Below are 23394 nucleotides of genomic sequence, written 5' to 3'. Positions count from 1 at the left end.
TAGCTTCTCCTCTTACCCACTGCAACACATGGATGAATAACTCTACCCCAGACAGTTATCCTGTTCCTCGATCCTATTTAACGTTCTTTCCATCCATTGTTTTGGGAACTGGGCAACATGTCATCTTCGCATCAGCGAAGCTGGCGGCGTTCGTCAAATAGCCAAAGAGGCGGATCACTGGACGAAGCGAACAGCAGTCGTTCCTCAAAACCGCAAAGCCAGAAACCTTGCCACTTCTTCCTACGAACGGGTACCTGTCACTATGGCTCGGGCTGCAAGTACTCCCACGAAAGAGGCTCAACTACTACTACTACTACTGCTGCTGCTGCTGCTGCTGCTGGGCCCCGTTCGTCTCAATCTGCTACGAACACTGAGACCGAGGATGAGCGCAATAACTATCGCGATTGGAAACGCCTGCTAAGACGACAGCCTTCATCTGTTGACAAAAGAGCTACATTGAAGAGTTTCTGGAGCCAAGCTCTTGCGATTGTAGAGTCGTCGGCATTCGACCAGTATCAGCTGCTGGTCAAAGACCTTACCGACGACCAGTACGCGGGCTGCCTCTATCTGATTCAGACGCTGGAGATGAGAGTTCATGTTCAGTGGGACGAAGTCCGTTTGATCACCCGAGCCATGTTGAAACTCATCACGCATCCCAAGATCTTGGATTGTCTGTCAATCGATACTCCAGTCGGAACCATGTACAGCGTTATCAGTGGCTCCAATGGGAACCGTGCCGTTCCGTTCTTGACGTCCTTCTGTGTCAATCTGGAGAGTGGCTGTCGTCGCCACGATATCCCTATGCAAGAGTTGACGGATTACGTGCAATTGGTGCTCGACACGACCCATGAGCTTCTTAGTCGTGAGAAACGAGTGGCGTTCTGCGAGCATCTCCTCACCCTTTTCGATCAGCTGGCCTTGGTCATACCTTTCCTGGACACCGAGAATGATCGTCGAATGAAGACCGACCGCCTAAGCATCCTCAGAAAGATAGCCCGGCTGTCGACCGGCCGCATGACCGCATCCACCAATGGTGATCACGCACGATCAGCTGGAGCGACAGCTAATGTCCCATCAGTATACCCCCGAGAACTCAAACTGCCTGGTACTAGACATGACAATGACCATCACAACATTGCCCAAATCAGCATCTTGCCAACAGCTGGCGAGCTTCTAAGTGACCATGTAGACTATTTGCCCTCTACCGATTTTCGCCAGCCTCACTTTCTTGACGAACCAGCTCTGCGATATCTCGATACCCATTTTCGCCTGCTTCGTCACGATGTGTTTGGCCCCCTGAAAGAGGTTCTTGGAGCTCTGATCCCGTCTGTCGCCCGGAATGATGCTCCCCACAAGTTGCACTTCAATGCGAACGTACACTTGTACCATAACTCGAGCATCAGCCATGTCTCAGTGGATGATAGACGAGGCTTTGAGATTCATATTACTTTCACGCCGCCGAAACACCTGCAGAAGAAAACTGTGAAAGAGCGCCACCAATGGTGGAGCGGGGCGAAGAGGCTGGAAGTCGGCAGTCTTCTTTACCTCGTCTTTCCAGCGGACGACTCCGTGATGCTGCTGGCCCTCACAGTCAGCAACAAGCCATTAGAGGGTCCCTCGGAGCACAGCCTGCTGTCTGCCATCTCACCAGTTTTCAAGGCCAAGTTGGCGATGCAGGGTCCGACCGATGTAGGAAACGCGCTACGTATGTACACCGAGAAGAGTAAAGGGGTACTTGTGGAGTTGCCAGGATTGATACCGGCTACCTTTTCTCCTGTCTTGGAGAACCTTCAGCGAATGACTAGGATGGGTGACTTTCCTTTCCAAGAGTGGATTATTCCGAAGCCTGAAGAGTCCCCCAGTCGCTCACGTAGTCTCGAGCCTCCACGCTACGCTCGTGCCACAGGCTTCAGCTTCTCCCTGGACCCGATCGCAACTGGCGATGGACCACCCCTTTCTTTGAGTGCTGCTTGCTCTTCGAATGACACTTCGCTTATCAACGACCTCGAGTCTCGGCTGGCTCTTGATCGCGGCCAGTGTCAAGCCCTCGTGGCCGCCCTAACGCAAGAGTTCTCCCTCATCCAGGGCCCACCAGGTACAGGAAAGTCTTATCTCGGGGTCCAACTAATTCGAGTGCTGCTGGGTTGCAAGAGGAAGGCGAATTTGGGACCAATTATCATTGTCTGCTTTACTAACCATGCCCTGGACCAGTTTCTCATGCACCTCAAGCAGGTCGGCATAACCAAGTTTATTCGCATCGGTGGGCAGAGCCGTACCTCGCAAATCGACGAGCATAATCTCCGGAATGTTAATGTGAACGTTACAAAAACAAGACACGAGGGTTACCTACTGGGAAGCACTTATTCGTCTCTAGAAGACGAATTAAAGAAGATGGGGGTGAGCCTGGCAACTTTCCAAAAGTTGAGAAAGAACCCGCTGTCAGCTCTTGGTCATTTTCTCCGTCGCAACCACCCGAAGGTATACTCTCAATTCTTTGAAGAAGACGCCGAGGGTTTCGCCAGAGTCGGAAAAGATCCTATTGGATCGTGGCTCGGTTGCGCGTACCATGCCGCATCTGCACCAGCCCTAGATGAAGAGGGGTCGTGGATGCTGCTGCGTCAAGCAGAGCGTAATGTGGACAGCATTCCGTCAAGAGACCGCCGCCGGCTGATAGACGTCTGGTTCAGCCAAATGAAACAAGACCGGATTGAGCTCTTACACGAGAACATCGCCGAGACCGAGTCGATGCGCAGCCAGATCAACGCCGTCCACAATGAGGTGAATCGTCGCACGCTAGCAGATGCGGACATAATTGGCATAACGACCACCGGCATGGCGAGAGAAGTCTCTCTGCTTCTCGGCCTGCGTTCCAAAGTCGTCCTGTGCGAAGAGGCCGGCGAGGTGCTCGAGGCCCATGTCGTATCCGCTCTCCTCCCGAGCGTGGAGCACTTCATCCAGATAGGGGACCACCAGCAGCTCCGCCCCACCATCAACAGCTGGAGCACGTTGAGCCTCGAGAGCAGCCGCGGGCAAGATTATCAGCTCGACCGGAGTCAGTTTGAGCGACTGGCCCTCGGCCAGCCCGGGCTGCCCCCTATTCCCCTCTCGCAGCTCAATATCCAGCGGCGCATGAGATCCGACATAGCCGCCTTGCTGCGGAAAACAATGTATCCGAACCTGGTAGACCATCAAACGGTACTTAGTTTACCCCATGTAGTTGGTATGCGGGACAACTTGTTCTGGTAAGCGGCTTTCGGGGTCTATTCCTGCCTATTCCAGTGGTTATTCCTCGTTATCCCAGTGTCTCAGGGGGGGAAGGATTCTCCGTTTACTCCAGGAGTTGCCTTTATTCCCTCCTGATACATCCCGTTTATTCCAAAAGGAGTAGTACTAACGCCGAGAGTCGGTAGGTTGGATCATGATCACGCGGAAGATACTGCAGGCGACGATGGACGGCTGAAATCCCACAGCAACACGTGGGAGGTCGGCATGGTCCAAGCCCTTGTTCGCCACATTGTTCGACAAGGCGTCTACAAGAGCGAAGATATCGCAGTCATTACCCCCTATACTGGCAATCTCCAGAAGCTTCGTGCATCATTGAGCTCTGATTTCGAAATTACGATGAGTGATCGAGACGAGGAAACCATGGCGAAAGAAGGCTTCTCCGCGGACCCTATTGAAGAAGATTCATCGCCAGTATTGTCATCAATGAGGAAGAAAAAGCTCGTCGAGTGCCTCCGCCTTGCGACTGTCGACAACTTCCAGGGGAGGAAGCCAAAGTGATCATCGTGTCTCTGGTCCGCAGCAACAGCCAGAGAAAAGTCGGATTCCTCCGCACCGTCAATCGGATTAACGTCTTGCTGAGTCGTGCCCAGCACGGCATGTACCTTGTCGGCAACGTCGACACGTACTCCAACATCGCCATGTGGAACGAGGTCCGCAGCCAGCTCGAAGCCGCGGGCCGCATTGGGCCGGCCGTGGAGCTATGCTGTCCCCGCCACCCCGACACGGCGATCCGCTGCGGCGAGCCCGACGACTTCGCCAGATTCAGCCCGGAGGGCGGCTGCAGCTTGGCCTGCGACCGGCGCCATGCCAGATGCGGCCACAAGTGCCAGGCCAAATGCCATTCAGAGACGATGCACGAGGCCTTCCTCTGCCCGCAGCCATGCCCTCGTCGCCATAGCCCATGCAACCACGGCTGCGACAAATTATGCGGCGAGGACTGCGGCAAGTGTATGGTGCCGATGCGCAACGTGCTACTTCCGTGCGGGCACTTTGTCGACGATATTCCTTGCCATCAGGCTCAGCAACCGTCGGGGGTCGTATGTCACATCAAGGTAGAGAAGAAAGTGACCGGCTGCAAGCATGTTATCAAGGTCCCCTGTAACACCGACGTTACGGCGAAAGACTTCCACTGCCCGACGAAATGTGACGCGTTGCTCGGCGACTGTGGCCACAGCTGCTCTGGGATGTGTGGAAAGTGCAGAAAGGAGGAGAACGGAGAGGTCAAAATTATGCACCAGCCATGCAAGAAGTTGTGCAAGCGACCACGCAGCACTTGCGGTCACATTTGTCCAAGGCGCTGTCACGCTGGTGAGGCTTGCGACCCTTGCGACAGTCGCTGCGAGGTAAGAAATGATTACATATCTTGTTGAATAATCTAGCCGTAGAAAAGAATTTAGGCTAACCGCAGGTGCACAGGTTCGATGCGCACACTCTCGATGCCCACTCCCCTGTCAAGATCCGTGTCCGCCCTGTATTGAGAAGTGTGCCTGGTTCTGCGTGCACCAAGGCGGTTGCTCAATGCCATGCGCCGCGCCCTGCGACCGGCTCCCCTGCGACGAGAGATGCCAGAAGCAGCTGAAGTGTGGTCACCAATGCCCCGGCCTCTGCGGCGAAACATGTCTCGAAGGCCACTGCCAGGCCTGCCTGCAGAAGCTGGACAGCCGCGTTGACCTGCTGGAGTTCCGCACCTTCGGCGAGATTGACCTCGACGAGTCTCCGGTCGTGACGCTCAGTTGCGGGCACTTCTTCACGGCCGAGTCTCTCGATGGGCTCGTCAACATAGCAGCAGTCTACACACTCGACGGGGCGGGCAGGTACAATGGCATTAAAGACCCATCCGAAGTCTTGGCTCTGCCCAGCTGTCCAGACTGCAAGCAACCGATCCGGCAGTTGGCGACGCAGCGGTACAATCGCATCATCAACATGGCCGTTATGGACGAGACGTCGAAGAAGTTCCAGATGAAAGGCGCGGCCAGGCTCAAGAAGCTGGAAGAGGCCACCGATGCCATCGAAACATCGCTGGAAGACTCCTATGCAGACATTGTCAAGGGACGGCGCCCCGATAGCAGACATGTGGCCTTCAAGCAAGCAGGACCCCTTATCTCCTACCATTCCAGATACGGCAGATGCACTGAATTGAGGAAGGAGGTGCAGGCGTTCTGTAAGGAGGCAAGCCACGAACAGCAGCCGATCAAGAAGCTGTCGGACGCCATTGTGCACTCGAGAAGTAGTCTCAGCAAACGCCAGACGTTTTCGTCATCGCTAGACGAGGACATGACGCAGCTGCACCTCCAAGACACAGAGATACCCACGCCGGCGGCTTTCAACCAACAGGTCACGCTGGGAGCCCGCATGTCGCAGCTGAGGATCGACGACGTTATGCTGCGCGACCAGCTACGCCTGGTGGGCGCAAAGCTCTCGGGCGGAATAGTCTGGCCAAGCGGGCGCAACCCGAACCTCTTGGCCCGCCTCTTCCTGCGGGAGAGCGAGGCCTTCATCGACGAGTGCCAGACCTCCCGGCTCCCGCGGCTGGCCGTCCAGGCGAGCATCGCCTTCGCGCGCATCGTCGGTTACATCGGCAATACCTTGAATGGTCATTCTGGCGGCGACAGAGACCAATTCGTGACAACGACCCGACGACGCCTGGACGACGCGGCACAGATGTGCGGGGCCAGCTTCGAGGGCGCCCCAGAGCTGCTGGTCGCGGTGGAGGGACTGCAGCGTCTGTTTGAGGCGGAGAGGTACGAGGTCGTCACGGCGGACGAGCTGGCGTCCATCAAGGCGGCCATGGTGAGCGGGCGAGGCGGGATCGCGACCCATTCGGGGCATTGGTACAAGTGCCGCAACGGACATATTGTAAGTTTTCCGGCCTTCTCTTCCCTTCCCTTCTTTACTGTGCGACAGCTGGCATTTCACACCATTTCATATATACTCTTCATTGAATTGGGGTTTGATGACTGACGCGATTCCTTGTTACAGTTTGCGATTGGCGAGTGCGGCATGCCCATGGAGCTTGCTCGCTGTCCAGAGTGCAGAGCTCCCATTGGGGGACAACATCATCAATTGGTAGAGGGTGCCAGCCGGGCAGCAGAGATGGAGCAGTGAGATGGCACGATTGGATAAGTCAAGTGGCGGCTACTATGGTACTAGGAAATTGTTTTTTTCGTTATTGGAATACTGCTTTGGGCGCTGCTGGTCTGTTACATGTATGTTATGTAGTTTCGAGGTTCGTTTCTCGGCGGGGGCCAGACGCGTCCGTCGGCCCTGGCATTAGCGAAATCTACAAACTGTTGAGGTTACTTGCTGCTAAGTGATGGAAGAGATGGTCACAATATATTTCACCACGAACCAGACATCACTACATACGACCATATCCTGCTGAGTACTAGGGATCCCGTCCGCTCTCCCATATATAAGCAGCAGAGAGCCGAATTAGTACTAGGGTCGGTGACGACCTGGGAATCCTCGGTGTTGTATGTTTTGCTTTTTGTTCTTCCCTAAATTCTTCCCTAATTCAGTCATGCCTGGCCACTATAAATTCTACGGGTGTCAAGCTCTGAGTAGCGAGGTGGTGCCACGACTCAAAGAAGCCCTTGGTGTATTCACCCTGGGCAACTCCCCCGGCGCGGGGCTCCAACAGCCCCTGCCTGGTTGTCCGGATCCTGCGACCAGACCTGTAAGAATTTGGGGCAATTCTTCAAAAGGGTGGTCCCTATGTGGGGTGAAGAGGCCGGGAGGGGCCGCATGAAGTAGGTCTCCCGACCTGAGGCGCTTATGATGATCATGCCTGCGGTTGCCTTGGCCTCCGTGGTAATCAACTTGATCACAGATTCTATCTACTAAACGGATATATATGCTGCTCTCTCTGCCTCTAGACCTCGACGCATTTAAAAGTAGGTGGTGCATGGTACATACCGTGCCAAGACATGTTGAACTAGGTGGACAGGAGCGGGCGTAGTAAATGAACGTGTTGAGTACCAGGGTCCGATTCATACCTCATGTATACTCGTGGAACCTACCTGGGGGGTTTCTAGGCAATAGGTTACTCTGATGCTTACGGAATACAACACTGTGCATGTGTACCTGCATATATTCCAGGCCAGGTACTTCTTACATCACTAACTACATACACCCTTACATCTCACTTACCTCACGCCTGCTAACCCGGCCGCGAAAAGGCTTGTTGTGCAATTTTCCATCTTCAATATCGAAGAGAGAGAAAAAAGGTGGGTAGGGGAGCTTGTTACTGAACATACTGCATCTTTTCCGTGGAGGTGAATCTAGATGACTAGACTCCTACCCACTCTAGATACAACCGAACCATGAAGGTGCCACGGATTTGCTGTGGGACATAAGTTTAGAACTTCTTACTAAACCTCTGCCACTACCGTGTTCGAAACCGCATCCTGGTGAGACCCGTGCCCGAGTGACCAACCGAGGGTGTATGCCAGATGTTTGACCACTCGACCAACCGTGCCAACGCCCACTAAGAAAAGAAGATTCTATTTGGGAATGTAAACACCCTTTCCCCCTTTCCTCTACAATCTACTGCGCCCTAAGTACATACCATTTCTTACCCTCCCTACTGCTCACCTCTCCGACAACCTACCACTGACTCCATCAACGCGCAAAAACAGTCTTTTCATCATAGATAGCTCTCTGCCTTATCTCAGTGCTAGATTGGTATTCAATTCTCAAATATACGAATTGAACGGAAATCACTAATTACTGGGTACTTAGTGGATGAACAGAAATACCTGGATATCTATACAAGCCAGCCAGGCTCAAAGGTTGGGGCCGCCCTTCAGCCGGATCAGAGCCTCCTGCGCGCACGTCATCACCAACCGTCCCGTCTCGTGATCCCAGACCTTCTGCTGTATGAGCACGCGCCCGTCCGCGCCGCACGACGTCCGCCGCTCGCCCATCATCCACCGGTCGACCCGGACGCCCGGGTCGTGGAACCACAGGTGGTGGTTTAGGGTGACGGCCAGGGCCACGTGACGGCTCTCGGGGCCGACTGCTTCCGGGTTGGCGAAGATGACGACGACTAGCAGCATCTCGTCCAACATGTAGGCCAAGGCCGCCAGGTTCGTGGCGGTGGCGCTGCTGCCGCCGGCGGACGACGACGACAGGGGCGTTGTCGAGCGCGAGAATCCCATGGTGCGGGCGTCCGATGGTAGGTCTCCGAGCTCCATCGCGGCCGGGCGCCAGTCGAAGGGCTCGTCCTCGGGCGTGAAGGGCTGGAGCGAGCCGGTCCGGTGGTTCTCCACTTGCTGTCTACCGCTGCCTGCGGCGATATCCTCCGGCGCCAAGCTGTCGAGATCAGGTGGTCACTCGGCGTAATCCAGGGTTCTACCGGCTGACCCCTGCCGCTTCTGAAACGAGATGGTAGCAACGTATACTACGGCTGCATCATCGGTGTTGCCAGCAGCAACGCTGGCGTGCACTATGCGGGTGGCGTAGCTGCGCCCGTCCGAGACACGCTCGACGTGGTACCTGACCTGGGTCGTCTGGACGACGGGGCGGATGAACGAAGAGGTCGACGTGTAGGCGTAGAAGTCCGGGTCCGTGGTGGCACTTGCTGCGGAAATCGCTTGGGCGAGAAGCAAGCCGCCAAAGACGGAGCCGCGCCCGTCCTGTTCGGTCAGTGGTCTGCCAATGGTTAATCATTAATTAATTCAGCGTGCAAACAACCCAAGGAGGGTCCCGAGCTTCTCGTGAGAATTTGTGTAAGGGAGAAGAGAAAGAAGTGAGTGACTGACCTTTCGTTCACGTAGGTGTCGGTACCTAGAGCTGGTGCCGAGGTGACGGCGACATAGGGTTCAATGGGCGCTCGTGGGGCCATTATTGCTGTGATAAGAAATTGTAGGCGATGCTGAGCAAGAAAAAACCCTTAGAAGCGAAATCACTAATGACGGCTGAGAGCTGTTAACTTTCTAGAACCACAGACCGCGGCGGCCGAAGTGAGTAGAGGGGGTGCTGTGATCGCCATGCAGCTTTGACCAGTTGGTTGGGGTGGAGTATCATCCCAATCAAGGTAGTAGTATTGATGTAAGGGGGAGAGATACGGAGGACGTACCTTTGATACGTACCTCCCCAAACAGATACTAGGTTCTCAGGTACTATGAAAATACGTTAGTTACAGCTAATCGATCTATTTTACTATAAAGTAAGTCATATCCTTGGCAGTATTACCCCCTTTTCTTCTTGCCATATTATGCAAGAGAACCCCTACACCACCCTACTTTTACAAAACCAATGTAAACGTAGCATCCAAGCCACAATCCGTACCGACTGACGGTTTCCAGAGCATAAAAGTCCGAAAGGGAGACATGGGGAGCATTTGCAATTGCTGAGCAAACGTCGCCAGAGACCACTGCATGTTCTGTTAGCAGTGAAATGGGGATGGCCCGAGGGAACGTACTGCAACTAGGGAATGAGAAAGATACGATGATGAAGATGACCTCATCGTAGCCCTCTTGATCGTGTTGGATGCTGTTGGAACACCTCGACAACTTCACCCTGCTCCCGTTGCTCAGCAAGCATCTGTGCCGTGTTGCCACGCCCCGTCCTGATTTCGGTAGAGGCACTGCAGTCCAGCAAAAAGCGTACAGCCTCCGCGTTCCCATTAATGGCCGCGGCATGAAGGGCCGTGGCGCTTTTCTGACGCTCGCATCGCAGCAACGCGGCGTCCCACTGGGCACGTTCCCGTGCATCCCCGCGGCCGGCGCTCGCCGGATAATCGAAATGGTAGACCCAGTTGACGTCCAGCTTCGTCTCGTCCAGCATCCACCGCAGCATCGCCACGCCGCCCGCACGGCGCTCGACCAGGGTCAGCACCAACGCGTCGTTGGTCACCGTCTCCGGCGCCGAGAGCATGTCGCAGAGGTGCCGGAACAAGTCAGGCGAGTCGCTGTGCTGCAGCGCCAGGGCTGGCAGCGCAGCGGAACTCTGGCCGGAAACGGCGAAGAAGATGGTCATCAGATCTTCTACTGTAGTCCGAAGGGAGAGCCAGCCAAACGTATGAGGAACCTAGACAGGTATGAGGCCCCCTGGAAATCACCTTGCTAGTAACAGAAAAGGGAAATACTGAGGGGCAAGTACTAACTGTGGGTGGACTTTGCGAGAGGGTCGGTTAGGCAGAGGCAGAATGCGGCGGCTAGCCAGCCCCATCGACCTTCATCGAAGCACTTCCGAGCCATGGCGACGGGCTCATCATCCTTGGTATGTGACACTCCATCGGGGCCAAAGTGTGCCAGACAGCGGCGGAGGAAGTCGTCAAGAGTGATTCGGTGTCGGATGGCTTCGTCGACCGTGTCCAGGAAGCAGCCAGTCAACCACCACTCTAGCACCCTGTAGCACCACCATCTTTAGACCTGTAATACTAGTATGGATGGTTGTTTTTGCGGGTTGATGGGGTCAGTGGTACGGATGTCGGAAATGTAAGCAGTAGGGGGGTAAGAAATGAGACACACTTCGGGCAAAAACTCATTAGAGAGGGAAAGGGGGAGGGAGACTAGGTTGGTTGGCACAGCGTAGCATCAACATAAGCACGCTTCTCCGAATCGGAGCATCCAGCCCACGGGATGTAACACGAAGTTATCAGCTGCTATAGGGCCGATCTTTTACATATTATACCTCGTAGATATAAATCTCGTTTAGCGAATAAAGCTATAAGTGTTTATAGTAATAATATAAATTTAAAATAAATATCGCGATAACCTTATAATATATAAGCTATTTATTATAATATTAATATTAATAATTTAAATAAGTTATAATCTCTTCTCGCTTATTTATTATACCCGCTTTAATAAACGTTAACTCGTTTATTATAACGATCTCGTACCGCTCCTACTTAAACAGGCGCTATTAACCCTTTACCGCGACCAGCAGCTCCGGGGCGCCCTCGAAGCCGGCCCCGTATATCTGCGCCGCGTTGTTTAAGCGGTATCGGGTCGCTGTTACGAATTGGTCTCTATCGACACTAGGATAGTTATTCAGGTCTGGCACTCGTCAATGTGGGACGAGGACCACCTATCGGTACTCATGGGCACCCCATTCATCGCAGACCGACGACCCGGAGTCCGCATCAATCCGGTCTCTCCCACCGGCGTTGTCCACAAGAACATATCCCTCAAGAAGAATAAGGACACATCTCGAGAGATTGTCCCTACGAGGAGAGAGCGTACTACGAACACAAGCAGATCAGGGAGGCATTGGGCACCGGAGGCCAGTTGCCAACAAACCTCTCACCACTGGTGAAGCGGGCGGAGGTCCACGCAAAGATGGGTATGGTGATGGGCGATTTGTTCCGAAGCGTAATGGCCTCGTTGCCATTGGTGGTGCTAGATTAGGTAATCCGGTCCAGCGGTGTTCAGCGGTGTTCAACCCAATTGATTCCCCTCTGGTAGCGCTTGTGTAGGTAATCAGAGATTCGCAACTGGTCAAGTGCAAAACGAGCAAAAACTTCCATCTACTGTCGTCCGGGGACAAACGGGTTTCGCAATTCAAACGGAACCAGGTTGAGCAATCATGTAAACCAAGTCTGGCACCGTTGCCAGATGCACCAAGAAACACTGAGTAAGAGCTATCATTTGGTACTCAGTATTAGATCCCGGCCACACACACCTCGCTCTCCCGCAGGAAGCGGCGGGCCAAGAGATTCGGGTTCGCGCCCACCAGGCGTAGCTGGGCGCGAAGCATGACGTCGTCGATCCTCAGCTGCGCCATGCGGACTCCCAGCGTGGGTATCTCTGTGTCTTGGACGTGCAGCTGCGCCCCGTCGAAGGCTGCAAAGACCATTGCGCAAGGTCGAACGACAGGGGCCGCTCGTGACGGGATACCCAAACCTTATAATGACTGCATCTGCTGCTAGTTGCATGGATCTACGGACGATGCGTGAGGGAATTGTTTCTCCTTTCGCTCCCCAACATCCTTATCAACCATAAGTGCACTCTCATGTAATAAGGATACATCCTTGTAAATCGTTGATCTCTATACTACGTCGATTACTGTACGTACGAATTACAAATTCGCTATACCACCATGGCTTCCCCTCGGGCCACCTTCACCTCCGCGGTTCACCGCGGCTACATCACCATGGCGTCCTCTTCAGCCAACTTTGTCTCCGCGGCCCACCGCGGATATACTACTATATACCGCGTGGTTGTAATACCAATGCTCCCAGCACAACACATGTGCTGGCACCTCCTTTTCCTCTGGATGAAGAGGATATTCCAGCAGGCGGCGACAGCTGCAGCTGCAGAAAGGTTGTGCCGCGCCTGGCGGGCGACGATAGGTCAACGTGGCGGCCGTTTACACGCTCGATGGGGCGGGCAGGTATAACGGTATTACTCTCTTTGGAATAAACAGGATGTCCCAGGAGGGAATAGAGGCAAATTCTCGAATAAGCGGTGATCCCCCCCCCCCCCGAGGCACTGGGATAACGAGTAATAATAGCTGGAATAGGAAGAAATAATTCTCGAGAGTCGCTCACTAAGGATCCATCCGAGGTCTTGGCTCTGCCCAGCTGTCCGGACTGCAAGCAGCCCATCCGGCAGTTCGCAACGCAGCGGTACAACCGCATCATGAACATGGCCGTTATAAACGAGACATCGAAGAAGTTGTAGATAAAAGGCACGGCCATGCTTAATATCACGAGAAAGGGAGACACATAGCTTGTGGTAGGGTCGCCCAACAACGAGTTCATTTGCTTTGTCAATCTGGTTTTAGGTATACAGGGAGATCTCGGAGAATGGCTTACAGATTCTAGCCGAATGCGCAATAGTGATGGCGATCTCGCGTTTGTCGTCTGTGAGCATCCACACTTGTAATAGTCGATCTCGTACAGCGAGCCTCCTGAAAGGGCGCGAGCCTCTCATGGCTTATAGTCCCTCTCTTCCCCTTTACTCCCGATGGCCATCCTCATCTCCAAGTCGACTTTTCCTATATTAAAATAAAATAAACGGAGGAATAAAGCCAGCATCGTCATCCATAAATGGATGAGCTGTACCTTTCGTATAACATGACCTGTTTGCTTCGCAAAAAGATGAGGGGCTTGCATCGGTTTATTTCATTGAGACTCACTAGCATTCATTAGTCAGAGCCTCAGCCATGCCTTCATAGGACTTGAATTAGTTCTGGCCGACTGAAGTAATGGTGGATGTAAGTCATTGCATCTTCATTCATATAAAATGGACATCTTGACCATATTCTTTGCAATTGCCCCTGAAAATGGAGGAAAAGAAAAAAGGGGGTAAATAACCCATGAAAGATTTATCACCAAGAGCAAATTTGAAGCTGCAATACAGACTGATGCCGCCGTCTATGAATTAGCCTGCACTCGAGCCGATAAAGACTATCGTATTGGTCTGCTTTCTTATGCGCGGCAGCAAGAGTCTTGGTGACCTGAATGGCGCCGGAGACGTTGGTCTCGTCCAGGTGGCGGTAATAGCGTTGGTTGTTGTTGTTTTCTGTTTGTAAGTACTTATGGTTGGACTAATACTCGGTTGTTTCGAATGTAATGGTATTCTGGGAGGTGGTAGGTACGATGATGTTTGTGGTGCGAGTTGGAAAAGAGGGGAGGGGCGGCCCGCAGGTATCTGCACGGGCAAGAAGCGGACAACTCGGACGCCACCTCGAGCGGGCCAAACTGCGCGCCCCTACGGCCATGATTTAACCAACGGTCCGTTGATCTTCGGTCCATGTATGCGGCTTAAAGAAGTTGAAAGTCTTTGGGTTTATGCTTACCTTGGTATCTAGTCCTTGACAGGGTAGCGGATGAGCAGACCTCAGTAAGTAGGCTCTCTCGCCAAGTTCTAACTCGCAAAGTAACCCGCTGCTGCACAGCAAACTCTTCAACCGATTACGTCCGTACTTTATTTACGCGATATTCGAGCGGACTCGTGCCTAATGAATGGGATTGAAAGCAACCAGGCAGCAGAACGCCGTGACATATGTCATCACATTCATGATCGCCAGTGGATGCAAAGCTCGACGCAATCTTTTGAAGTTTGGTATCATTCTATTATCCACATACATGACCTATTTGGGGGCAGTAGTAACCGTCTCCCTCTACCAATATCCATCTCGACATCGCAACAAGGCCCAGTTTCCCCGGGTATTAACCGATCAACGGTACGACGGCGGCGGCGACCGCGCCTCCAACCCCGCGCCGTCCTGATTGCTGTACAGAGGAGCTGCCGCATCGTCCCGGCCGAGATCTTCCGGGCTCGGACTCCTGTACTCGGTGTCTCGTTGTTGCAGCTGCTGTTTGGGCCCGGATACGAGGGTGTAGTTGCCTGGGTGATGGAACCCCGCCTCGACGACACCACCCGCGGGCCCGCCGGCTTTCTCGTAGTGGCCACGGTCGTGGGAGGCCAGATGCTGGTGACGCTGGTGGTGGGTGTACCTGGCGCCAAAGATGAGCTGGAAAGGAAGGTGTGTGTTAGCCACTGTCTCGAGCTCGTGAATCATGGGTAGATAAGATAGATGATGATGCTGGTGCTGATGCTGATGCTGATGGGGGATGCTGTAAAATATGTGTCTTGTCTTCTTACCTGTACACAAGCCGCAGCCAAAAGCATGACGGACAAGATGAAGTTGAGCCAGGGGAACTCGGCGCCGCGGGCGGCGGTCGCGACGTTCAGGATGACCATGACGGCCCAGGCGAGCGCCTTGAGGCAGGCGAAGACGAGGACGACGACGGGGTTCAGGATGTGGGTCGCGTAGAGCACGATCTCGGCGACGCAGAAGACGAAGGTCATGGCGGCGAAGGCCAGGGTGACGGCGCCCGTGACGCGGACCAGCTGGGCCATGTCCTCGAGGGAGTACCCGTAGAACTCGCTGCTGCTTTGGTCGATCTGGTCGGCGTAGGCGGCGCCGATGAGCAGGATCGCGCCCGCGATGCCAAAGACGATGGAGCCGCCCATTTGTATCATCCAGCAGGGCAGCAGGATCCACTTGGACCAGAGGCCTTCGCATCTGGGCCTAGCCATCTTGTCGGAGTGTAGTTATTATCTGGCGAGTTCTTCTTTCCTTCGCTCCTGTTATTCTGAAGAGGGAAGGTTCAGTTCGTCGGTCGACGAAGAAAAGAAATAAAAAGAGTTCTTCCTCCAAAATGCGGAACGGTCAGGGTGGTGGGGGCGTGCAATACTCGATGCGAAGGATGGCATCTCGGACTGACTTGTGGTGGCACCCGTCTCCTCATATATGCATGCGCTGTTGGTTCTGTTGACATTGTTCGTCCTTTTGTCCAATGGGTCCCAACTCTGGTTGCTGTGCCTTACATCAAAGTCGTGCGTCTGCCTACGCCAAGCCGGCTGTGTCAGTAGGACCAAAGCGACCGGGACCCTCATCTCTTCAATGGATCCGCGCCCCAGCGATTCTTTTTCCTGTCTTCTATTTCGGGCGCATTCCCTGGCTAGAAAGGGCTGCGGCACGGAAAAACCTAGAAGATGCTCCGGTGCGGCGCGGCGCGGCGGTCTGGCAGGCTCCAGGTTGGGTTTTCGTAGGGTCTTGGCTGTTCCCACCCACCGCGCACTTGTCGCAAAAGACGTTGGGTCATATGGACCTCTCGAAGCCTCTAGACATCGTGAGCCCCGTTGCCTTACTGTTCGCCGGCTGCCGATCACCCGTTCTCTATCTCCGGGTGGGCACCGACTTGACTCCTGAAAGCGCTATGCTCAATTCGCATCGAGATGATAGTCTACATATACGGAGACTGCAACCCCTCTTCACCTGGCCCTGGAGGGCTGAGTGGGTGAGATCCGAGAGAGCGGGTCGCGGAACCGACATCAGCCACATTGTGGTCCCTCCGGTTATCCTCTCCGGTCGAGTTTCACCGACTTTGGAAAAGGCGATAGGTACATCAAGAACATGACATGTTATTGAAGTATTGGAATTAATTGGGGAATTGCTTGCAGGGCGATGTGTTGTGTACGCATTGGATGTCGGTTTTGCGGCACAAGCTTTGTGGACCGACCAATGCAACCTCGTTTCCAGATATGCGGGTGGCTGGGCACCGCCGGTAAGCATCTTTGGTTGAATGCTAAACAGCCCAGAATCGGCAACGAGGTCGAGTTCAAAAGCGTGCTGGATAGATTCACGGAATCGCAACACATAAGACAAGCTGGAATCAACAGAGTTTCATTTCGAAATAAGCCAACAGTTCTAGAATCTATCTCCCTTGGGGAATGAACTCGGTAGCGCCTTTCATGTCAGATCGACCCGGCTTGTTGGTTCCTTGAGTACCTACTTACTTAAGTAATTGCCAATGCATAGCGGGGGTTCTAGGCCTGTCAGCCAGTATGCCCGCCCTGCCAGCCTAAAGTACAAGTACCTAACCATAGCAACGGCCTATGCTTTGTTATAACACCATTCCTTCAACTTACTTCCCACTCGAAGATATTATTAGGGAGTTTCTCGATGAGCGGCTTTGTGCCAAGAAAGTGGCTAGATTTCTTAAGGTATAGATTTAGGTAAGACGTATGTAGCTGCCTGCTTCCAGGTCAGCTGTTTGCTCTGGTAAATTTGTTGATTTGCATTTGGGTTCAATTGCATTACGTTTGGGTTCTGCTGCCAAACCTACATTTCCACTCACCTCACCACAGCAACATAACATGGCCTCCCCCAGTATTAATCGGTCCACCACAGCGGAGCTGGTCGCCGCCGCGCGCCCCCACCAGCGCCAACTCCACCCGCCACTTCGACGCCCGCGTCGTCGCCCAAGACGCCGAAGCCACCCGCATCGTCGTGCACCGGCGCTTCCCGCGCCTGGTCGAGGACTTCCTCGCGTTCAAGCGCCAGCACGGCAGCCGCGTCGAGAAGGCCCTGTACGGCACCAGCAAAGGAAAGCTGGACGTGGCAACAACAGGTCGCCCGCCTGCTGGCGAGGCGCCCCCTCGTCTTCATGGGCGGCAACGACTACACCGTCCTGCCCAACAATCAAAAGCTCGGCGGCGCCGCGGCCGAGTGGGACCGCGTCGGCACCGGGGCCGAGCCCGCCCAGAACCGCTACCTGGTCCTGCGCGACTACCTGAGCTACGACGAGATGATGCTAGGCTCGCTTCTGGGCGTCTCAGGCCCCAGCTACTTCATCAACGACGGCGGCCGCTACAACCGGGCCCGCCCGGGTCAGCCGGGCACCTTCGAGCCGCGCGGCGTCATCGCCGGCCTCGTCGGGGCCCGGTTCGAGCGCGCGGGGCGGATGGACCACCAGCTCATGATCAGCAATTCGGGCGGCGGCGGCGGCGGCAGCAGCAGTAACATCCCGCTCGAACTCGAGGTCGCGTACGAGCGGTTCTTCGCCTGCCCGCTCTACAACTCGGTCCCCGCCGGCGGCTTCGACGCGCGCCTGTACCAGGCCCGCATGGTCATCACCTTCGACATCCTGCTGCGCGAAGCCATCGACCGCGCCAAGACGGCGGGCCGAAAGGCCTACGTCTACGTCGTCAGCCTGGGGCTCGGCGTGTGGCAGTACAACAACGAACAGCCGCGGCTGTACATGGACGAATTCCACCGCACCCTGACCACATCCCGACGGCGGAGTTGCGGCACATCGGCACCGTCGAAATCGCGTGGATCGACGCCTCCGAGAAGATGAGGCGCACCTTGGCGAACTGGTGCGCCTCCATCGGCATCGACGTCCTGTTCTCGCGCCGGAACCCGGCCGACAAGCTGGCGCCGGAGAAGGCGGACCAGCTGCTCGTGCTCAGCTACGCTTGGGACGGCAATGCCTTCCCGGGCAACGAGTACTGGGCTGGCAGCCTGGAGGGCTCGGGTGACCCGGCGGCGGCTTGCATGAGCACCATCAGCGAGCTGCATAACCCCGTACTCAATCCCGACTACCTCAGTCGTATTAAGGTTCTTGGTGAAGGAGACCCCTAGATTAGACTGGCCTTTTCAGGGGGGGAAACAGGAAAAAACAGGTAGCCTTTTCCTTTAAGACTGATCTGAATGATGATACATGAATGAGCACATGATAGATAAAGTATAGTTAATACAGTATGACTTTGTCCCTTATGCCCAGGCAAAAATAGACGGCCATTTCTATCCATTGTACATTTAAACCCCAAGGTTCAATCGGTAAAACCAGTTGGGCTCTTGGTGAGTCTAATCCATTGCGATCGCCCCCTGAAGAAAAGCATGACTCCACAGCTTTGTGACTTCCACCAACCAACCAGTAAACCGCCCCTTATACCCCTTTACTTGCAGGAGGGCGGGTAGTCATGTACTCAGCGCATTGGGGGGTCCGAGGACACACTTACTGAACTCGGCCGTGGTGAGAACCCCATCTGTTGAACAAAATGACGCTCGAGCTAAGGGCGAACCAGAAGCTGTGGCAGCGCATGAGCAATTGACGACCTGAGAATGTTTCTTCTTGGATGATGTTTCTATAACTGGCTGAAGTCTTGTAAATAAATGTACGTATTCCATGAGGTATACAACCAAATCTTGACGCACACATGCTCCCATCACCCTCTCTTCCTTCGACACGAGTTTCCTGTGACATCTGCGGTGGAACGTTGTAATATTTTATACGACCAAACCTGCCAATGCACTAGGAACTAGAGCAAATAGACACGAAACCACCCTTCCTACGGTTCTGTCAATAAGCAACTCAAAGTCATAGAGATCAATAAGCCAATTTTCTTCCATGTCGTCTCGAGAACCGAACTAAAGAGCATCTTGGCGCAGGGGAAGCGCGCCGGGCTCATAACCCGGAGGTCCTTGGATCGAAACCAAGAGATGCTAGAGTTTTTGTGATTTCTCCTTTCTTGTGTCTTACTTTTTTTTACTTCCCCCTTTTTCCACAAAATTTAACACAGGTACTAGTCATCCATTTAATAAAATCTGAACACATTTCTTTAATTTCTCCACTTTGGCATGCTATGCAGATATGTCTTACTTATCCCACCTCGACGGACTTATCCCACCTCGATGGAGAGCAACCGTCAAGCCGAAGCAGCAGGCCGAACCACCAGAGTCACTTTGTGCCACGGGCGATCCGGGTCGGAAACTGCAGGCATCATTAGAAAATCTGCTCCGCCTTTAGGAAACTCTTGATCTATAATTGAATAATGGGAAAGCGAAGACGACAAAGGGAAAGGAAAGAAGCAAAACTTAGAAGGAAATTCATAATTACCTGTTGTCCCGATGGGTTGCCAGCGGAAATCAAGGTCGCCGTTGAACGGCCGGACCCCCATGTTGCCCTGGACGCCGCTGGTGCCCTGCTCGGGCGTGGCGAGCTCCAGCTGCAGGGAGTCGTCGCTCGGGTTGCAGCCGTAGACGACGGTGAAGACGCCGCGGGGGTCGCCGCGCTCCGTCATGAACATCTTGGTCGTGTTGTCCTTGGGCTGTGGGAACAAGAAATTGGCTGATCAGTTACTTTCACAGCCATCACGTAGTAGTAGTGGGACTGGATGGGTGTGGTGGGGGGGGGAGAGAGCCTGCATACCTCATACTCGCCGTTGATCACGGCGCGGCGGATCGGGTCCAGGGGGTACGTGATGACGCCGTCGACCAGCGTGAAATTGTTGGTGGCGTTGCCCGCCGGACTCACGAAGAGGTGGAAGTCGCCTCCTAGACACTCAATGACACCATATCAGTAAGGGTTCAGGGGACAACGCCATGTACTGTTTCAAGGGTTGCCGGAAGTGTGCGACGCCCTCTCAGGTAGCCAAAGCCAGCGTCGGGGATATCAGGAGGCGGGAGAGAGAGGGTGGAACTTACCTCCCCAAAGCCAGGTATTCATAAAATGGCCATCGGCGGCCGGGAAGTCCGGGCTCTGGATCTGGATCGCAAAGCCGCCAGGGATGTTGCTCGAGGGCGCCTGAGCTGGGATCTCACAGCCGAGAGCGACTCCAGCCGAGAAGGCAACTGCCGCCACGACTGAGGGTAACATCTTTCTCGGCGTGTTTCTATCGAATCGTATATATATCACGATACAATATCCAAAAGAGGCGAGATGAGATAAAGGATGAACGTGAGTAAGTTGTGATGGTGCGTGGTAATGTGAGAGAAGCATGTACTCACTCTGCCCAAGGCAAAAGGGTGAGGGAGATCTGCTGACGCTTTATACACAGAAGAAACATCGTAGGACTTATTATTGGCTTACATTCCAATCGAGCAATACACTGCAGGCGGTTGGAATACGAGGCTAGCTAAGGCTGCACTAATCGATAGAATGCAACCCCAGGATCCCTGTGCACTGCAGCTTGGGGTTGCAACGTTGGATGGAAAGAATGAGGGGAGCATGGGGGGTCGGCAGCGACCCCCAGTGACCGCCTCTGTGGCGTCCACTCACAGGTGCCAACGCTCTATAATCATCCTGCAGGTTTTCCCCATGAGGCAGGCGAGCTCTGCGTGTATGCACGGGGAACGTTACAGGGGTCTAGGCCCGTCAATAAAAATGTTGACTCTTCGTAACAGATCTTACTGCTTACCGATGGTGGTGGTTCGGAACTGTTTTCTTCGCAGGATCTGAGCTATGAGCATGTGCTTTTCAGCTCTCATGCAAAGACACCACCCATACAGACGTCATCGCTCTTTATGTGCTACCGTGTCGAGCCGAACCGCCGCTGGCCTATTGGTTCGATCCGTCCCGGCAAAAGTACACATATCGATAGTCCATATGGGGAAGCCTAACCCAAAGCAGGTCCTTGAGCTGAAAGCTCCACGAGCACAATATGGAGGCCTGCCGGTACACCCTCGACTGCATGTTGCTTTCCCGGATAATGATTACTCCTCTTCTATGATGATGTATGTGGTCGCTCTATGTGCGATGATATGGATCTACTTGTACCAGATCTACCTTGATTGCGTTGTGTCGTGCACACTGAACCCCATAGCAGTGGCAGGAAGAACTCAGAGGCTGCGATTTCTCAATAGCTAGTGTCTTACTTACCTGCTCACAACTTTGGCCCACCACCCGCCGCCCTCGCCGCCTCCGCCGGCATTTTGTACAGCCAAGGCGAGAACCCGGCTCGCTCGTCGGGGAACGGCACGGAATCCAGCCTCACGGAACGGGCGACCATGGGACTGATCAATACATCGGTAGCGCGCAGTGCGTCGAGCGGCGGCCCTCCTTTACTGTCGCTGCGGGTCCAGCCGTCGAGCTCGTCGCGGGCCATGCGCTGGTACGCCGCCATGACCCCCTGGCGCTCAGCCTGGTACGCCAAAAAGGCTTGCCGCAGTTCGGCCGCGCCCGGGTCGGATTCATGCCGCAGCAGCGCTGAGAGCTGGTTCACGAGCGACGCGGCCCCCTCGAAGCCGCCGTTGGCCCCCATGCCCTGGTTCGGCAGCACCTTGTGCGCAGCGTCGCCGACCAGCTACCACGCGGCCCCAGTTCCACAAGCGCACCATCCCTTCATCCAAGCCCGCCCCGCCGGCTGCGGCTCGGCTCTGCCATAAGTTGCGGAACGTCAGATCATTGGTGATGCGGGTCTCGAGCCACGGCGCGATCGCCGCGTCGGATGCGTCGACGGTATAGTCGAACCCCTTGCGCCCGCGCCGGGGCTAGTCCAGTTTCAGGTACGAGATGAAATGCACCTCGCGCTTCGACGTGAAGAACTGGAGCAGCGCGCCGTCGCGGTGGAGTTCTACCTGCCGCTCGAGCTCCAAGGAAGCAGAAGAAGAAGGAAGGGGCGACCGGCCGAACACGGCGCGGTAGCCGGCCACGTAGGGGAACTCGTCGAACAGGCCCTCGGGCGCGTCCCGGCGCATGAAGTCGCGGACCGTGCTCCAGATGCCGTCGGCGCCGATGATGATGGATCCCTCCTCGCGCGAGCCGCCGGCGAAGTGGGCCGTGACGCCGCCCGCGCGCCGCTCGACGTCGACCAGCTGCCGGCCCGTCCGGATGTGCGCCGCGGGCTCGCGCAGGGTGTCGTAGAGCATATGGCCCAGCGAGGCGCGGTCGAACATGCGCACGGGGTAGCCATGACTGCGCGTGAAAGTGAATTTAGAATTAAATACTGTGGACATGCGAGAATAAATACGAGAACGGGGGTCTCTCTCTTACGCTAGTTGGATGAAGCTGAAGTCGCTGTACTCGCGGACGACGTCGCCGGCGGGCCCGACGTGGGTGTTACGGGTGAGCAGGGACGAGGAGGCCGACCTGGTGCAGCAGGCGCAGGCCGTAGGGCCAGAGGAAGAGGCCGAAGGCGGTCGGGGGCGGGATGGCGTCGCGCTTCTCGCACAGGACGTAGTCGATTCCCGTCTCCTGCAGGGCGTGGGCGAGGTACATGCCGACGGGGCCGCCGCCGATGATGATGGCCTTGAACTTCTTCTTGTCCGCCATTTTTAATTATTTCAGTCTCGGATTGGTTGATGCGTTACTCGAATGGTGGTGTTTAAACCAAGTGTTGAATGACGAGAAGAGACATGTCTGATCAGTCTGGAGAGTGATAGAGCTGACCGAAGCTGAGAATGGCCATTGCATTCAATCAGCCGGTCTACACGAACCGAACAGGAAGCACTACGGCTCGCTCGGGGCGCAGTAGCCCAACAAAACGACACACGATGCATGTTGGCTCACTGATAAACGAATGCGAGTGAGATTTTAGCCGAAATGGAATGGATACAAGGGGGACTGCAGCTCGACGCGTTATTCTGCAAAGAGGAAGGATTCGTATCCACGTCTTCGGTATGCGACCAACTGACTGGTTAGCTCAGGTAGTTGGTATGGTGCTATTTTCACCACATCGCCCGCAACACGGGGCGCTGAATCAATAGCTAATCGATTGGAATAAAGAGGTGAATATGTTCTTATCTTTACTCCATGATGACTGTTTGGTGTAGAGGCGAGGTAAGCGTGAAGTCAGGCCTGATCTGATGCTGACCGGGAGTTTGGGTAGTGCGTACCAAACGGCTTCAATTTCAGCCAGGGTCATCGTTTTTGGCTAGGGGCCAAGGTTCCAATACACCCAATCAATCATTAGAACACCAGGCAGGAATTGAATGCCCCCAACGAGCGAGCGAGCGCTCTTTCGTTCTTTGCTGTCCGTGAATCATCCAGCCCTCATTTTGCAAACCCCGTCCGGGTTCTGCTCCATCGCCGTTGAGCACGGGGCGCACTTTAGTTCTGGACGGACGGCGGACATGATAACA

General features: G+C 54.7%; 7 protein-coding genes across 7 annotated transcripts; 2 read left to right on the top strand and 5 right to left on the bottom strand.

Annotated features, from left to right (window-relative positions):
• Window positions 1-117: 117 nt before the first annotated feature.
• PG994_007184 (uncharacterized protein) lies at window positions 118-6390 on the top strand (the record flags this gene model as incomplete). The annotated part of the gene is made up of 5 exons (XM_066858593.1): window positions 118-3167; window positions 3471-3696; window positions 3876-4628; window positions 4702-6141; window positions 6265-6390. The coding sequence occupies 5 exons, from the start codon at window positions 118-120 to the stop codon at window positions 6388-6390; spliced, it is 5595 nt and encodes a 1864-aa protein (XP_066715535.1).
• Window positions 6391-8069: 1679 nt separating this feature from the next.
• Window positions 8070-9130, bottom strand: PG994_007183 (acyl-CoA thioesterase II; the record flags this gene model as incomplete). Its single annotated transcript, XM_066858592.1, has 3 exons — window positions 8070-8598; window positions 8650-8937; window positions 9048-9130. The coding sequence occupies 3 exons, from the start codon at window positions 9128-9130 to the stop codon at window positions 8070-8072; spliced, it is 900 nt and encodes a 299-aa protein (XP_066715534.1).
• Window positions 9131-9750: 620 nt separating this feature from the next.
• PG994_007182 (uncharacterized protein) lies at window positions 9751-10266 on the bottom strand (the record flags this gene model as incomplete). The annotated part of the gene is made up of 1 exon (XM_066858591.1): window positions 9751-10266. One exon carries the CDS (start codon window positions 10264-10266, stop codon window positions 9751-9753), a length of 516 nt encoding a protein of 171 aa, XP_066715533.1.
• Window positions 10267-14418: 4152 nt separating this feature from the next.
• PG994_007181 (uncharacterized protein) lies at window positions 14419-15284 on the bottom strand (the record flags this gene model as incomplete). Its single annotated transcript, XM_066858590.1, has 2 exons — window positions 14419-14715; window positions 14847-15284. 2 exons carry the CDS (start codon window positions 15282-15284, stop codon window positions 14419-14421), a joined length of 735 nt encoding a protein of 244 aa, XP_066715532.1.
• A 1429-nt stretch (window positions 15285-16713) lies between these two features.
• Window positions 16714-18174, top strand: PG994_007180 (uncharacterized protein; the record flags this gene model as incomplete). The annotated part of the gene is made up of 3 exons (XM_066858589.1): window positions 16714-16766; window positions 16942-17737; window positions 17836-18174. The coding sequence occupies 3 exons, from the start codon at window positions 16714-16716 to the stop codon at window positions 18172-18174; spliced, it is 1188 nt and encodes a 395-aa protein (XP_066715531.1).
• Window positions 18175-19241: 1067 nt separating this feature from the next.
• On the bottom strand, window positions 19242-20191 carry PG994_007179 (uncharacterized protein; the record flags this gene model as incomplete). Its single annotated transcript, XM_066858588.1, has 4 exons — window positions 19242-19306; window positions 19433-19643; window positions 19745-19869; window positions 20020-20191. The coding sequence occupies 4 exons, from the start codon at window positions 20189-20191 to the stop codon at window positions 19242-19244; spliced, it is 573 nt and encodes a 190-aa protein (XP_066715530.1).
• A 1006-nt stretch (window positions 20192-21197) lies between these two features.
• Window positions 21198-22585, bottom strand: PG994_007178 (uncharacterized protein; the record flags this gene model as incomplete). The annotated part of the gene is made up of 4 exons (XM_066858587.1): window positions 21198-21593; window positions 21649-21804; window positions 21892-22228; window positions 22377-22585. 4 exons carry the CDS (start codon window positions 22583-22585, stop codon window positions 21198-21200), a joined length of 1098 nt encoding a protein of 365 aa, XP_066715529.1.
• Between the last annotated feature and the right edge of the window lie 809 nt (window positions 22586-23394).

Source organism: Apiospora phragmitis (assembly GCF_038363925.1).
Source record: "Apiospora phragmitis strain CBS 135458 chromosome Unknown utg000007l:1.0-2108841.0:1.0-2111359.0, whole genome shotgun sequence".
NCBI classification, from domain to species: domain Eukaryota; kingdom Fungi; phylum Ascomycota; class Sordariomycetes; order Amphisphaeriales; family Apiosporaceae; genus Apiospora; species Apiospora phragmitis.
The sequence above is the reverse complement of the archived record's forward strand: the minus strand, read 5'-3'. Positions and strand labels throughout refer to the sequence as shown.